At 58.9% G+C, this 15,583-nt stretch overlaps 1 protein-coding gene across 2 annotated transcripts; it reads right to left on the bottom strand.

Moving 5' to 3' along the window:
• Nucleotides 1-653: 653 nt before the first annotated feature.
• On the bottom strand, nt 654-14,653 carry PBK (PDZ binding kinase). 2 transcript variants are annotated; one of them, XM_063422893.1, is made up of 8 exons: nt 14,250-14,653; nt 13,119-13,312; nt 11,721-11,805; nt 10,419-10,561; nt 6,428-6,597; nt 5,585-5,714; nt 1,682-1,849; nt 654-1,045 (listed from the first exon to the last, which is right to left on the bottom strand). In XM_063422893.1, exons 2-8 carry the CDS (start codon nt 13,162-13,164, stop codon nt 750-752), a joined length of 1,038 nt encoding a protein of 345 aa, XP_063278963.1. In that variant the 5' UTR covers nt 13,165-13,312; nt 14,250-14,653; the 3' UTR covers nt 654-749. The 2 variants fall into 2 exon arrangements, with proteins under 2 accessions (XP_063278963.1, XP_063278955.1); XM_063422885.1 differs by having other exon boundaries at nt 13,119-13,254.
• Nucleotides 14,654-15,583: the final 930 nt, after the last annotated feature.

Here is a 15,583-nt window from a genome sequence, read left to right as displayed (position 1 = left end):
GGCTCTGGGAATGCTGGGCTCTGGGAATCCGGCACTCCGGGAACGTGGCGCTCTGGGAACTCCGCGCTCCGGCACTCCGGGAACGCCGGGCTCCGGGAATGCCGCACTCCGGGAACGCCGCGCTCCGGCACTCCGGCACTCCGGGAACGCCGGGCTCCGGGAACGTGGCGCTCTGGGAATGCCAGGCTCCAGGAATGCCAGGCTCTGGGAATCCAGGAACGCTGGGCTCTGGGAATGCCAGAGCTCCGGGAATGCCAGGCTCCAGGAAGGCGGCGCTCCAGGAATCCGGCCCTCCGGGAATCCAGGAATGCTGGGCTCCAGGAAGGCGGTGCTCCAGGAATGTGGCACTCCGGGAATGCCAGGCTCCAGGAATGCGGCACTCCGGGAACGCCGGGCTCCGGGAATCCGGCACTCCGGGAACGCTGTGCTGGGCGGCGCTCAGGGCTCCAGGAATGCCGGGCTCTGGGAACGCCGCGCTCCGGCACTCTGGCACTCCGGGAACGCCGGGCTCCGGGAATGCGGCACTCCGGGAACGCCGGGCTCTGGCACTCCAGCACTCCGGGAACGCCGGGCTCCGGGAATGCGGCACTCCGGGAACGCCGCGCTCCGGCACTCCGGCACTCCGGGAACGCCGCACTCCGGCACTCCGGCACTCCGGGAACACCAGGCTCCGGGAATGCGGCACTCCGGGAACGCCGCGCTCCGGGAATTCGGCACTCTGGGAACGCCGCGCTCCGGGAATTCGGCGCTCAGGGCTCGGGCTCGGGCAGCGCCTGCAGGATCCGCGCTGCCGACGGCCGCTCCGGCGGCTCCCGGGCCGTGCACACCAGGAACAGCTCCCGCACCGGGGCCTGCGCCGGGCCCAGCGCCGCGGGCGGCAGCGGCGGCCGCGAGCCCAGCGCCGCCAGGTACGAGGCCTCATCCCAGGAATCCTCCGACTGGGAATACTCGGACTGGGAATCCTCGCTCCGGGAATCCTCGGGATCCTCGCACCGGGAATCCTCGGAATCCTCGCACTGGGAATCCTCGGAATCCTCGGGATCCTCTGGAAGGGCGGCAGCGTGAGAACGTCGGGGGCGGGTACCGGGAATCCCGGCCAGACCCCGATCCCGGCCTGGGGCATCCCCAGGGAGCCGCCACGGCTTCTCTGGGAATCCCAAAATCCCAGAATCCCCAAATCCTAAAATCCCCAAATCCCAAAAGTCCCCAAATCCCGACCCTCTGGCAGTGGGAGCTGTTCCCTGCCCCGGCATTCCAGCCCCTTTTCCCAAATCCCTCTCCAGCTCTCCTGGATTGGATCCAGCGCCATCCCGGCTCCTCTCCGGGAAGGAATTTCAGGAATTCCCTGGGAATTGGGGACTCCAGGCAGGGTCTCCCTTCCCTTTCCCATCCCCCAATTCCATAAAAACCCCTCGGGATGGATCCTGAGCGTCCTCGATCCCAGAATCCCAGGATGCTTTGGAATGGGATCCACGGACCTCCAATCCCATCCCGGGGACACTTCCCACCATCCCAGGGTGATCCCAATCCACCCTTGGGCACTGCCGGGGATCCAGGGATTCTCTGGGAATTCCAGCCCGGCCGGGAATTCCTTCCCAAGCTCCCACCCCGAGCTCCCCTTTCCCACTGGGAATTCCATTCCCTGCCTCCTGTTTTCCCAAATCCCGGTGTTGTTCCGTACCGTCGGAGCCGGGCTCGGCCATGTGGGGCACGCTCAGCGCCAGCATCTCCCAGAGCGTGAGGCCGAAGGCGAAGATGTCGGAGCGGTCGGAGATGGCCCCGCCCGGCTCCAGCGCCTCCGGGGGCAGCCACGGCTCCGTGCCCACGTACTGGAGAGACGGGTCCGACACTGCCGGGGAAAAACGGGAATGGGAAAAAGGGAAATGGGGAATGGGGATGGGAATGGGGATGAGGAATGGGGAATGGGGATGGGAACGGGAATGGGGAATGGGGAACGGGAACGGGAATGGGGAACGGGGAATGGGGAATGGGAACGGGAATGGGGAATGGGGAACAGGGAATGGGGAATGGGAACGGGGAATGGGGAATGGGAACGGGGAATGGGGAATGGGGACGGGAATGGGAATGGGGAATGGGGAACGGGAATGGGGAATGGGGACGGGGAATGGGAACAGGGAATGGGGAATGGGAACAGGAACGGGGAATGGGAACGGGGAATGGGGAATGGGGAATGGGAACGGGAACGGGGAATGGGAACAGGGAATGGGGAATGGGAACGGGAACGGGGAACGGGGAACAGGGAATGGGAACGGGGAATGGGAATGGGGAATGGGAACGGGAACGGGGAATGGGAATGGAGAATGGGGAATGGGAAAAGGGAATGGGGAATGGGGAATGGGAATGGGGATGAGGAATGGGGAACGGGAATGGGGAATGGGGATGGGAACGGGAATGGGGAATGGGAACGGGAATGGGGAATGGGGATGGGGAATGGGAACGGGAATGGGGAATGGGAACAGGAATGGGAACGGAGAACGGGGAATGGGAACAGGGATGAGGAATGGGAACAGGGAATGGGGAATGGGAACGGGAACGGGGAACGGGGAATGGGGAATGGGAACAGGAATGGGGAATGGGGAATGGGAACGGGAATGGGGAATGGGAACGGGAATGGGGAATGGGAACGGGAATGGGGAATGGGAAAAGGGAATGGGAGGTGGAAAGGGGAATGGGAACAGGAATGGGGAATGGGGAACGGGGAATGGGGAACGGAGAATGGGAACAGAGAATGGGGAATGGAGAATGGGGAATGGGAAAAGGGAATGGGAGGTGGAAAGGGGAATGGGAACAGGGAATGGGGAATGGGAACGGGAATGGGAACAGGGAACAGGAATGGGAACGGGGAATGGGAAATGGGAATGGGGAACGGAGAACGGGATGGGAATGGGGAATGGGGAACGGGCAACGGAGAACGGGGAACGGGAATGGGAAATGGGAACGGGAATGGGGAACGGGGAACGGGAATGGGGAATGGGGAATGGGAACAGGGAATGGGGAATGGGAACGGGAATGGGAACGGGAATGGGGAATGGGAACGGGGAATGGGAACGGGAATGGGGAATGGGAACGGGGAATGGGAACAGGAATGGGGAATGGGAACGGGGAATGGGAACGGGAATGGGGAACGGGAATGGGGATGGGAATGGGAACGGGAAAAGGGAATGGGCACAGGAATGGGAAAAGGGATCTGCCACTGCAGGGGGAAAGGGGTGGGAAGGGGAACAGGAAAAGGAAACAGGAATGGGGATGGGAATGCGAGTGGGGATGGGAATGGGAGCAGGAATGGGGATAGGATTGGGAATGGGAACGGGAATGGGAGCAGCCACTGTGGAGGGAAAGGAATGGGAATGGGGATGGGAACAGGATCGGGAACGGGAGCGGGAATGGGATTGGCAATGGGAAAAGGGATGGGAATGGGATTGGGAATGGCCACTGCAGCAGGAAAGGGAATGAGAGCGGGGATAGGAGCAAGAATGAAATTGGGAATGGGAGCAGGGATGGGAATGGGAGCGGGATCAGCCACTGCAATGGGAAAGGGAACAAAAATGCGATCGGGATCGGGAGCAGGAATGGGATTGGGAATGGGAGAGGGATGGGCCACTGCAACAGGAAAGGGATCGGGAAAGGGAATGGGGTTGGGATCGGGCACTGCAACGGGAAAGGGAATGAGATTGGGAATGGGATCAGGAGCGCTCACTGCAATGGGAGCAGGACGGGAATGGGAACAGGAATGGGAATGCAAACGGGAATGGAATTGGATCGGCCACTGCAACAGGAACAGGATGGGGAACTGGATTGGGATCGCTCACTGCAATGTGAACAGGAATGGGAGCAGGAATGGGAATGGGAGCAGGAATGGGATCCCAGAGCGGGAATGGGATATCCCAGAGTAGGAATGGAAGACAGAACGAGAATGGGATCCCAGACCTCACATCAGGAATGGGATCCAGGATGGGGAATGGGATCCAGGATTGGGAATGGGATCTGGTATTGGGAATGGGATCCTGGATCAGGAATCAGATCCTGGATCAGGAATTGGATTCCGGAATGGGATCCCAGGAAAAGCCGCATTCCCACAGGGATTCCTGCACCCCTTTCCCAGAGAAATTCCTGCTCCTGGGTGGATTCCCAAGCCCTGCAGATCCCTGGTGGAATTCCAGAGCCTTCCCTCTGGATTTCCATTCCCAGAGGAATTCCAGAGCCCTGTGGATCCTCCAGGAGATTCCAGAGCCTCCAGCTCCAAAATTTCCAAGAAACTGGATCCGTTTCCACCCTCTGCCTCCACATTCCCAAAAAACCTGATCCATCCCTTCCCTCTGACCCCACATTCCCAATAAAAACAGATCTGTTCCCATGCCCTGGCTCCAGATTCCCGGGAAAACTGATCCATTCCCACACTCCCCCAGGAGATTCCGGTGCCTCCACATTCCCAAAAATCCAGATCTGTTCCCACCCTCCAGCTCCGCATTCCCAATAAATCTGGATCCATTCCCATCCTCTGGCTCTACATTCCGAAAAAATCAAATCCATTCCCACCCTGCAGCTCCACATTCCGAAAAAACCTGATCCATTCCCACCCTCTGGCCTCACATTCCCAAAAACCAGATCCATCCCCATCTTCTGGCTCCAGATTCTCAAAAATCCGGATCCATCCCTGCCCTCTGGCTCCAAATTCCCAATAAAACCTGACCCATACCATATTCTGGCTCCAGATTCCCAAAAAACTGGATCCATTCCAACCCTCAGGCTCCAGATTCCCAAAAAACCGGATCCATTCCCACCCTCTGGCTCCAGATTCCCAAAACCCAGATCCATTCCCACCCTCTGGCTCCACATTCCCAATAAAACCTGATCCATCCCTGCCCTCTGGCTCCACATTCCCAATAAAACCAGATCTGTTCCCATCCCCTGACTCCACATTCCCAAGAAAATGGATCCATTCCCACATTCCTGCAGGAGATTCTGGTGCCTCCACATTCCCAAAAAAACTAGATCCGTTCCCACCCTCCAGCTCCACATTCCCAATAAATCTGGATCCATTCCCATCCTCTGGCTCTACATTCTGAAAAAATCAAATCCATTCCCACCCTGCAGCTCCACATTCCGAAAAAACCTGATCCATTCCCACCCTCTGGCCTTACATTCCCAAAACCCAGATCCTGCCGGTCCTCCGGCTCCACATTCCTAACAAATTCAGATCCATTCCCACCTTCTGGCTCCACATTCCCAAAAAACCTGATCCATTCCCACCCTCTGCCTCCACATTCCCAAAAAACCTGATCCATTCCCACCCTCTGGCTCCACATTCCCAAAAAACCTGATCCATTCCCACCCTCTGGCTCCACATTCCCAAAAAACCAGATCCATTCCCACCCTCTGGCTCCACATTCCCAATAAATCCGGATCCACCCCCACATTCCCTCATGGGAACACTCCCCACAAACCCCGTGGAATTCCTGGGGCTTTGGCTGGGAACCACCCCCGGCTCTTCCCGCCCCCATTCCCGCGTCCCCCAAACCCCGGGAATTCCGGAGCGGCGGCATTCCCGGGAATCCCGCCTCACCCTTCAGGTCCTGGTCCAGGGGCAGGGAGACGCCGACGTCGCAGATCTTGACGGCGGCGAAGGCGCCGCGCACGACCACGTTGGGGGATTTGATGTCACCGTGGAGCAGCCGCTGCTCCTCGTGCAGGTACTGCGGGAATCCCGGGAAAACAGCGGGAAGAGACCGCGGGATCGGGGGAAACCCCGGATCTGCTCCGCGGGAGTCGATGGGTTCTGATCCCAGCAGATCCGGCTCTGTTCCTTGGGTTCTCTGGGAATTCCTTCCCAAGATTCCACCCCAATCCCCCCTTTCCCACTGGGAATTCCATTCCCTGCCTCCCGCCCCTCCAGCCCTTTCCCAAATCCCGGCTCTCCTTTCCCTCTGGAAAAGGCTCCCGGCATTCCCTGGATCCTCCCCTGATCCAGCTGCACATTCCCGGCTCTCCCAACCTGGGGTTGGATCCAGCCCCATCCTGGCTCCTCTCCGGGAAGGAATTTTGGGAATTCCCTGGGAATTGGGGACTCCAGGCAGGGTCTCCCTTCCCTTTTCCATCCCCGAATTCCATAAAAACCCCTCGGGATGGATCCTGAGCGTCCTCAGTCCCAGAATCCCGGAATGCTTTGGGATGGGATCCACGGACCTCCAATCCCATCCCAGGGACACTTCCCACCATCCCAGGGTGATCCCAATCCACCCTTGGGCACTGCCGGGGATCCAGGGATTCTCTGGGAATTCCAGCCCAGCCGGGAATTCCTTCCCAAGATCCCTCCCAGTCGTTTCCACACCCCTTCAGCAGCTGTGAAGCCGCCCCGGCTCCCCCTTTTCCCTGTTATTCCTGGAATTTTCCCGGATTTTCCCGGTACCTGGAGGCCGCTGGCCACGCTCCGCGCCACGCTGAGGATGGTGGGGGCGGGGAACATTCCCAATCCCTGCTCCCGGCGCTCCTCGATCAGCTCGTGCAGGGATTTCTCCCCCCCGAATTCCATGGCCAGGCACAGGCTCCCGTCAGCCGCCTCCGTCAGCGCCCGGTACCCTGGAACGGGATCCAGGGATCCGTGGGAATGGGATCCATGGGATTTGTGGGAATGGGATCCGTGGGAATGGATCTGTGGGAATGGGAATGGATCCATGGGATTCATGGGAATGGGATCCAAGGGATCCGTAGGGATGGATCCATGGGATTCATGGAAACGGGATCAGTGGGAATGGGATCTAGGGGATCTGTGGGAATGGGGGTCCATGGGATTCATGGGAATGGGATCCAAGGGATCCGTAGGAATGGATCCATGGGATTCATGGAAACAGGATCAGTGGGAATGGGATCTAGGGGATCTGTGGGAATGGGGGTCCATGGGATTTGTGGGAATGGGATCCGTGGGAATGGGAACAGGGGATGGGATGAATGGAAATAGGACCGGGATCCATGGGAATGGGATTCATGGGAATGGGATGAATGGAAATGGGATCTGTGGGAATGAGAATGGACACATGGGAATGGGATTGTGGGATCCATGGGAATGGATCCATGAGAATGGGAATGGATCCATGAGAATGGGATCTGTGGGAATGGGATGGGAATGGGAACAGGAGATGAGGATGGGATCCTTGGGAATGGGATTCATGGGAACAGGAATGAGGCCGTGGGAATAGATGAGTGGGAATGGGATCTGTGGGATCCATGGGAATGGGTCTGTGGGAATGGGATCCGTGGGAATGGGAATGGAATCCATGGGATTCATGGGGATGGGAATGGATCTGTGGGAACGGGGCCATGGGAACGGGAATGGATCTGTGGGAGCCGTGGGATCCATGGGAACGGGGCCAGGAGATCCATGGGAATGGGATCTGTGGGAGCCGTGGGAATGGGGCTGTGGGAGCGGGAACGGGATCTGGGGGATCCATGGGATCATGGGAATGGATCTGTGGGAATGGGATCCGTGGGAATCCCATTCCCATGGATCCCACCCCCATTCCCACGGATCCAATCCTCCCATTCCAATGGATCCAACCCCGCTATTCCCACAGATCTGATCCTGCCCTGCCATTCCCATGGATCCTGCCCCATTACCCCGGATCCAATCCCCCCATTCCCACGGATCCAATCCTGCCATTCCCATGGATCCCACCCCCCATTTCCATGGATCCCGCCCCATTCCCGTTATTCCCTCACCGATGATGTTGGGGTGCTGCAGGTTCCGCAGCGTTTGTGCCCCATTCCCATGGATCCCATTCCCGTTATTCCTGTTATTCCCTCACCGACGATGTTGGGGTGCTGCAGGTTCCGCAGCGTTTGTGCCCCATTCCCGCAGATCCCGCCCCATTCCCATGGATCCCCCCATTCCCGTTATTCCCATTATTCCCTCACCGATGATGTTGGGGTGCTGCAGGTTCCGCAGCGTTTGCGCCCTGTTCCCATGGATCCCATTCCCGTTATTCCCGTTATTCCCGCCGTTACCGACGATGTTGGGGTGCCGCAGGTTCCGCAGCGTTTGTGCCCCGTTCCCATGGATCCCATTCCCGTTATTCCCGTTATTCCCGTTATTCCCGTTATTCCCGTTGTTCCCTCACTGACGATGTTGGGGTGCTGCAGGTTCCGCAGCGTTTGTGCCCCGTTCCCGTGGATCCCATTCCCGTTATTCCCGTTATTCCCGTTGTTCCCTCACCGACGATGTTGGGGTGCTGCAGGTTCCGCAGCGTTTGTGCCCCATTCCCGCAGATCCCGCCCCATTCCCATGGATCCCATTCCCGTTATTCCCGTTATTCCCGCCATTACCGACGATGTTGGGGTGCTGCAGGTTCCGCAGCGTTTGTGCCCCGTTCCCGTGGATCCCATTCCCGTTATTCCCGTTATTCCCGTTGTTCCCTCACCGACGATGTTGGGGTGCTGCAGGTTGCGCAGCGTTTGCGCCCCATTCCCATGGATCCCATTCCCGTTATTCCCGTTATTCCCGCCGTCACCGACGATGTTGGGGTGCTGCAGGTTCCGCAGCGTTTGCGCCCCATTCCCGTGGATCCCCCCATTCCCGTTATTCCCGCCGTTACCGACGATGTTGGGGTGCTGCAGGTTCCGCAGCGTTTGTGCCCCGTTCCCATGGATCCCATTCCCGTTATTCCCGTTATTCCCGTTATTCCCGTTGTTCCCTCACCGACGATGTTGGGGTGCTGCAGGTTCCGCAGCGTTTGCGCCCCGTTCCCATGGATCCCATTCCCGTTATTCCCGTTATTCCCGTTGTTCCCTCACCGACGATGTTGGGGTGCTGCAGGTTCCGCAGCGTTTGCACCCCATTCCCATGGATCCCCCCATTCCCGTTATTCCCGTTATTCCCGCCATTACCGACGATGTTGGGGTGCTGCAGGTTCCGCAGCGTTTGCGCCCCATTCCCGTGGATCCCATTCCCGTTATTCCCGTTATTCCCGTTATTCCCGCCATTACCGACGATGTTGGGGTGCTGCAGGTTGCGCAGCGTTTGCGCCCCATTCCCGTGGATCCCATTCCCGTTATTCCCGCCCCATTCCCGTTATTCCCGCCATTACCGACGATGTTGGAGTGCTGCAGGTTCCGCAGCATTTGCGCCCCATTCCCATGGATCCCCCCATTCCCATTATTCCTGTTATTCCCGCCATTACCGACGATGTTGGGGTGCCGCAGGTTCCGCAGCGTTTGCACCCCATTCCCGCGGATCCCGCCGCGTTCCCATGGATCCCATTCCCGCGGATCCCGCCCCATTCCCACCGTTCCCACTCTGTTCCCGTTATTCCCGCCGTTACCAACGATGTTGGGGTGCTGCAGGTTCCGCAGCGTTTGCGCCCCATTCCCATGGATCCCATTCCCGTTATTCCCGCCCCGTTCCCTCACTGACGATGTTGGGGTGCTGCAGGTTCCGCAGCGTTTGCACCCCATTCCCATGGATCCCATTCCCGTTATTCCCGCCCCGTTCCCTCACTGACGATGTTGGGGTGCTGCAGGTTCCGCAGCGTTTGCACCCCATTCCCATGGATCCCCCCATTCCCGTTATTCCCGTTATTCCCGCCATTACTGACGATGTTGGGGTGCCGCAGGTTCCGCAGCGTTTGCGCCCCATTCCCCCAGATCCCGCCCCGTTCCCATGGATCCCATTCCCATTATTCCCGTTATTCCCGCCGTTACCGACGACGTTGGGGTGCTGCAGGTTCTGCAGCGTTTGCGCCCCATTCCCGCAGATCCCGCCCCGTTCCCATGGATCCCATTCCCGTTATTCCCGCCCCGTTCCCTCACTGATGATGTTGGGGTGCTGCAGGTTCCGCAGCGTTTGCGCCCCATTCCCATGGATCCCCCCATTCCCGTTATTCCCGTTATTCCCGCCATTACCGACGATGTTGGGGTGCTGCAGGTTCCGCAGCGTTTGCGCCCCATTCCCGCGGATCCCATTCCCGTTATTCCCGTTATTCCCGTTGTTCCCTCACCGACGATGTTGGGGTGCTGCAGGTCCCGCAGCGTTTGCGCCCCATTCCCGTGGATCCCATTCCCATTATTCCTGCCCCATTCCCGTTATTCCCGTTGTTCCCTCACCGACGATGTTGGGGTGCTGCAGGTTCCGCAGCGTTTGTGCCTCGTTCCCATGGATCCCATTCCCGTTATTCCCGTTATTCCCGTTATTCCCGTTGTTCCCTCACCGACGATGTTGGGGTGCTGCAGGTTCCGCAGCGTTTGCGCCCCATTCCCGCAGATCCCGCCCCGTTCCCATGGATCCCATTCCCGTTATTCCCGTTATTCCCGTTGTTCCCTCACCGACGATGTTGGGGTGCTGCAGGTTCCGCAGCGTTTGTGCCCCGTTCCCATGGATCCCATTCCCGTTATTCCCGTTGTTCCCTCACCGACGATGTTGGGGTGCTGCAGGTTCCGCAGCGTTTGCGCCTCCTGGCGCAGCCGCCTCTGGAAGAGCCCGCGCTGGCTCCGGGAGCAGCCGGTGTTGATTTTCTTCACCGCCCACGGCGAGCGCGGCAGCCCCCGCGGGGACCTGGAACAGCGGGAATGATGGGAATAACGGGAGAGCCCAGGAGAGCTGGGAATGCCGGGAGAGCCGGGAATGCGAAATGGGAATGCCGGGAGAGCCAGGAACACCCGGGAGAGTCGGGAGAGCTGGGAATGCGGGGAGAGCCAGGAGAACTGGGAATGCAGGGAGAAGCAGGAACTCCCGGGAGAGCTGGGAATGCCTGGGAATGCCGGGGAGAGCTGAGAATGCTGGGGAGAGCCGGGAACGCCCAGGAGAGCCGGGAATGCGAGCTGGGAATGCCGGGAGAGCCAGGAACACCCGGGAGAGTCAGGAGAGCTGGGAATGCCCAGGAGAGCCAGGAGAACCGGGAATGCCGGGAGAGCCAGGAGAACCGGGAATTCAGGGAGAACCGGGAACTCCGGGAGAGCTGGGAATGCCCGGAAATGCTGGGGAGAGCCAGGAATGCCGGGGAGAGCCGGGAGAGCCCGGGAATGCCGGGGAGAGCTGGGAATGCTCCACAGAACGGCCCCCAGGGTCGGGGGAATTCCGGAGGGAATCGGGAATGGGATCCCAAAGGAACGCGCCAGGGGAGGCTCCAAATTCCCCCGGGAATTTCCATGGAAAGGGAAATTTTTATCCATTCCCGTTTCCAGAGAGAGCTGGGCTTGGAACGGAGCCCAAACCCCTGGGAAAGGGATATCCCAAAATTATGGAGCCAAAATCCCAGAATTCCAGCTGGGAAAGGGATATCCCAAAATAACAGAGCCCAGATCCCAGAATTCAAGCTGGGAAAGGGATATCCCAAAATAACACAGCTCAAATCCCAGAATTCCCAGGAACAGAGCCCAAACCCCTGAATTCCAGCCAGAGTTTATCCCTGGAATGGCCCCAAATCCCTGAATTCCATCCAAGGAAAAACCAATGGGGTTTTCCCAAAATAACAGAGCCCAAATCCCACAGTTCTCCAGAATGGAGCCCAAATCCCGGAATTCCAGCTGGGAAAGGGATATCCCAAAATAACAGAGCCCAAATCCCGGAATTCCAGCCAGGGCAGCGTTATCCCGAATCACCGCGCTCCTTCCCGGCTCTGCAAACCCACAGGAGGAAAAGCGGGATCATCCCAAGCCCAGGGCTCCTCTCCCACCCCCTTTTCCCGGGATTTCCCAGGATAACAATTCCCGACCTTTTCATCAGGTAGACGCTGACGCCGGTGCCGAATCCCAACTTCTGCATGAAGGGAGAGGCCGGGATGGTGACGGACACGGGATCTGCCGGGAGAATTCCGGTGATCCCCGGGAAGATCCCGGCGGGAATCACGGGCGGGGTGGGGGGAACGGCCACCAACTTCCAGGGAAAGCTCAGCGGGATCTTGGGAACAATTCCTGCCTGGAAAGGTTCTCCAGCCCCAGAGCCTCCCCCTGGAATCCTGGTGGGATTGGAATCCCTGGGGATTTCGGGGATGCGGATCTGGGAAGGGTCGGAATTCCCGGCCTTGGAGCTCCTCCCAAAGCATCCCGGGATTCCCAGCCCCTGTTCTGATCCCATTCCTGGATTTTTGGGAAAGCTCCTTCCAACCCTCCCAGGGTTTCCCGGAATTCCAGCTCCGTTCCCTGGGTGGGTTTGTTCCCTAAAAAACGGAGCTCCCGCGGATCCCACGCCCAATTCCAGAGAGGAATGTCGGGAAGAACAAGGAGCTGGGATGGGAACAGGGATGGGAAACTGGGATGGGAAAACAGGGATGGGAAGAGGGGTGGGAAACTGGAATGGAAAATAGGGATGGAAACTGGGATGGGAACCTGGGATGGAAAACAGAGATGGAAATGGATGGGAAACAGATGGAAAAAGGGATGGGAATCAGGGATGGGAAACAGAGATGGGAAACAGAGATGGAAAATGGATGGGAAATCAGGGATGGAAAACTGGGATGGAAATGAGGGATGGTAAACTGGGATGGAAATGAGGGATGGTAAACTGGGATGGAAGAAGGGATGGAAAACTGGGATGGGAAACTGGGATGGGAAATGGGGATGGGAAACAGAGAGAAATCAGGGATGGGAAACTGGGATGGAAAACAGAGATGGGAATTAAGGATGAGAAATGGGGATGGAAAAAGGGATGGAAATCAGGGATGAGAATCTGGGATTGGAAACAGATGGAAAAAGGGATGGGAACAAGGATGGGAAAACAGGGATGGGAAGAGGGGTGGGAAACTGGGATGGAAAACTGGGATGGGAACAGGGATCAAACCCAGGGCTGAGAAGCTGCTCCCAGCCAATCCCAGGGATTTTCCACCCAGATGTGCTCAGGGATAAAACTGGGAGGAGGAGGAGGAGGAGGAGGAGGAAGGGGGGCCGGCAGATTTTTCAGGGAATCTGCGGAATTCTCCCGGGAAAGGCCGGACGGGCTGGGAGCAGCCCCTGGGACTGATCCCGGGGACGCTCCCGGGGCTGTTCCCATCCCGGGGTTCCGGGATGGGCCGAGGGCGTTTCCCTGGAAAAGCCGCTGGGATTTCCTGCGGTTCCTGGTGGGAATGTCCCGATTCCTGGTGGGAATGTCCCGGGGCGATCCCGCGGCTCCTCACCCTTGTCCCTGCGGGCCCGGGGCGGCGGGGACTGGAAGGAATCCATGGAGCCGGTCCTGATCCGATCCTGATCCCGATCCCGATCCCGATCTGATCCCGATCCCGATCTGATCCCGATCCCGATCTGATCCCGGTCCTGTGGGGCACCAGGGACGGGGATTGAGGAAGTTCTGGATTTGCGAATAGGGGGAATCCTGGATTTGGGAATTGAGGAAATCATGGATTTGGAAATTGGGGAGTCCTAGACTTGGGAACTGGGGAAATCCCAGATTTGGGAACTGGAGAGTCCTGGATTTGGGAACTGGGGAAGCCCGGGGTTTGAGAACTGGGGAAGTGCAGGGTTTGGGAATTGGGGGGAGCCCGGATTTGGGAACTGGGGAGTCCTGGATTCAGAAATTGGGGAGGTCCTGTGATTTGGGAATTGGGGAAGTCCAGGATTTGGGAATTGAGGGGTCCTAGATTTGGGAATTGGAGAAGTGCAGGATTGGGAATTGGGGGGGATCCTGGATTTGGGAATTGGGGAAATCTAGGGTTTGGAAATTGGGGAGGTCCCACATTTGGGAATTGGGGGTCCCATGATTTGGGAATTGAGGAAATCCTGGACTTGGGAACCGGGGAAGTGCAGGGTTTGGGAACTGGGGTGATCCTGGATTTGGGAATTGCACAAATCCTGGACTTGGGAATTGGGAGGTCCCGTGATTTGGGAATTGAGGGGGTCTCAGATTTGAGAATTGGGGAAGTCCAGGATTTGGGAAATGGGGAAATCCCGAATTTGGGAATTGGGGGTCCCGAATTTGGGAACTGGGGGGTTCCGGATCGGAGGGGTCCCGAACTGGAGGACGGAGCGGATCCCAGGGGATCCCAGACTGGGGCTGGGAGCGGGGAGGAAATCCCAAATCTGGGAATTCAGGGGGATCCCGGATCGGGGAATTGGGGTGGCCCAGCTTGCGGGGGAGGAATCCCTGATTTGGGAATTGCGGAGCGGGAATTGCGGGCTGGGGGAGGATCCCAGCCCTGGGAGGGGGGATCCGAGGTTGGGGGGATCCCGGATTTCGGACTGGGGGGGATCCCAGTGTTTGGGCGGGAATTCCCAGCGCCGGGCGGTTCCCGGGAAGAGCCCCCCGCTCTCACCTCGGTTCTGCTTCGCTGTCGGTGGGCGCCGGGGAACTCCGGGATCCTTTCCCCGCTCCCGGTGCCGATCCCGGGGAACTCCGGGATCCTTTCCCCGCTCCCGGTGCCGATCCCGGGGAACTCCGGGATCCTTTCCCCGCTCCCGGTGCCGATCCCGGGGAACTCCGGGATCCTTTCCCCGCTCCCGGTGCCGATCCCGGGGAACTCCGGGGTCCTTTCCCCGCTCCCGGTGCCGATCCCGGGGAACTCCGGGATCCTTTCCCCGCTCCCGGTGCCGATCCCGGGGAACTCCGGGATCCTTTCCCCGCTCCCGGTGCCGATCCCGGGGAGCTCCGGGATCCTTTCCCCGCTCCCGGTGCCGATCCCGGGAATTCCCGGATCCTTTTCCCGCCTTTTCCGGCCGTTATCGCGTTCGAATCCCGCGCGCGCTCTCAGGCAGGCCCCGCCCCTTCGAGGGGCGTGGCCAATGAAAAACGACTGCGGGGGCGTGGCCAGAGGAGGGGCGTGGTTAAACCTAGGGGGCGTGGCCAAACGTGGGTGCGTGACGTCAGCGGCGTGCCCAGCGTGGGGGCGTGGCCGGCGCGGAGTGGGCGTGGCCTGGGGAGTCCGGGGGGGTTTGGGGCGGCCCCAAATTCAAGGGGGGATTTGGGATTTGGGATTTGGGGCGCCCTGGGGGCTCTGTGGGGCTGGGAGGGGCTTAGGGAGGATGGGAGGGGCGGCAGCAATGTGGGGGGGGGGGGGTGTGGGGTCCGTGGAACCCCATAAATCACCCCAAAACCCATAAATCACCCCAAAACCCATAAATCGCCCCAAAACCCATAAATCACCCTAAACCCCCATCCCTGCAACCCCATAAACCCCGACTGGTCCTTGACAGCCCAGACTCCATAAACCCCATCACCCTTCGAGACCGCCAGACCCCATAAACCCCCCCAAAACCCCAAATCCCCCTATAAACCCCGTAAAACCCCATAAAACCTATAAACTCCCATAAACCCCCCAAACCCCATAAACCCGATAAACCCCATAAACTCACACGAACCCCATAAATCCTATAAACCCCCAAAACTCCATAAACCCCAAAAACGTCATAAATCTCATAAATGCCCATAAAATTCCATAAAACCCCATAAACCCGATAAACTCCATAAAACCCCAGAAACCCCATAGAGCCCGGAAACCCCCAAAACCCCTCAGAACCCCCCAAAACCCCAAAACCCCCCAGAAACCCAGAAACCCCCCAAAACCCATAAACCCCCGAAACCCCCAAACCCCATGAAACCCCATAAACCCCATAAACCCTAGAAAATTCCACAAGCCCCACAGAACCCATA

Source organism: Prinia subflava, chromosome 2 (assembly GCF_021018805.1).
Source record: "Prinia subflava isolate CZ2003 ecotype Zambia chromosome 2, Cam_Psub_1.2, whole genome shotgun sequence".
NCBI lineage: Eukaryota > Metazoa > Chordata > Aves > Passeriformes > Cisticolidae > Prinia > Prinia subflava.
The sequence above is the reverse complement of the archived record's forward strand: the minus strand, read 5'-3'. Positions and strand labels throughout refer to the sequence as shown.

What these genes read in the sequence shown, in the direction of transcription:
- PBK (XM_063422893.1), bottom strand. Translation starts at nt 13,164, where the DNA reads ATGGATTCCTTCCAGTCCCCGCCGCCCCGGGCCCGCAGGGACAAGG. An exon ending in CCGGGCCCGCAGGGACAAGG is followed by an intron (nt 11,806 to 13,118) that starts GTGAGGAGCCGC and finishes TTCTCCCGGCAG; the next exon opens with ATCCCGTGTCCGTCACCATC. An exon ending in GGCCGAGCCCGGCTCCGACG is followed by an intron (nt 1,046 to 1,681) that starts GTACGGAACAAC and finishes CCGCCCTTCCAG; the next exon opens with AGGATCCCGAGGATTCCGAG.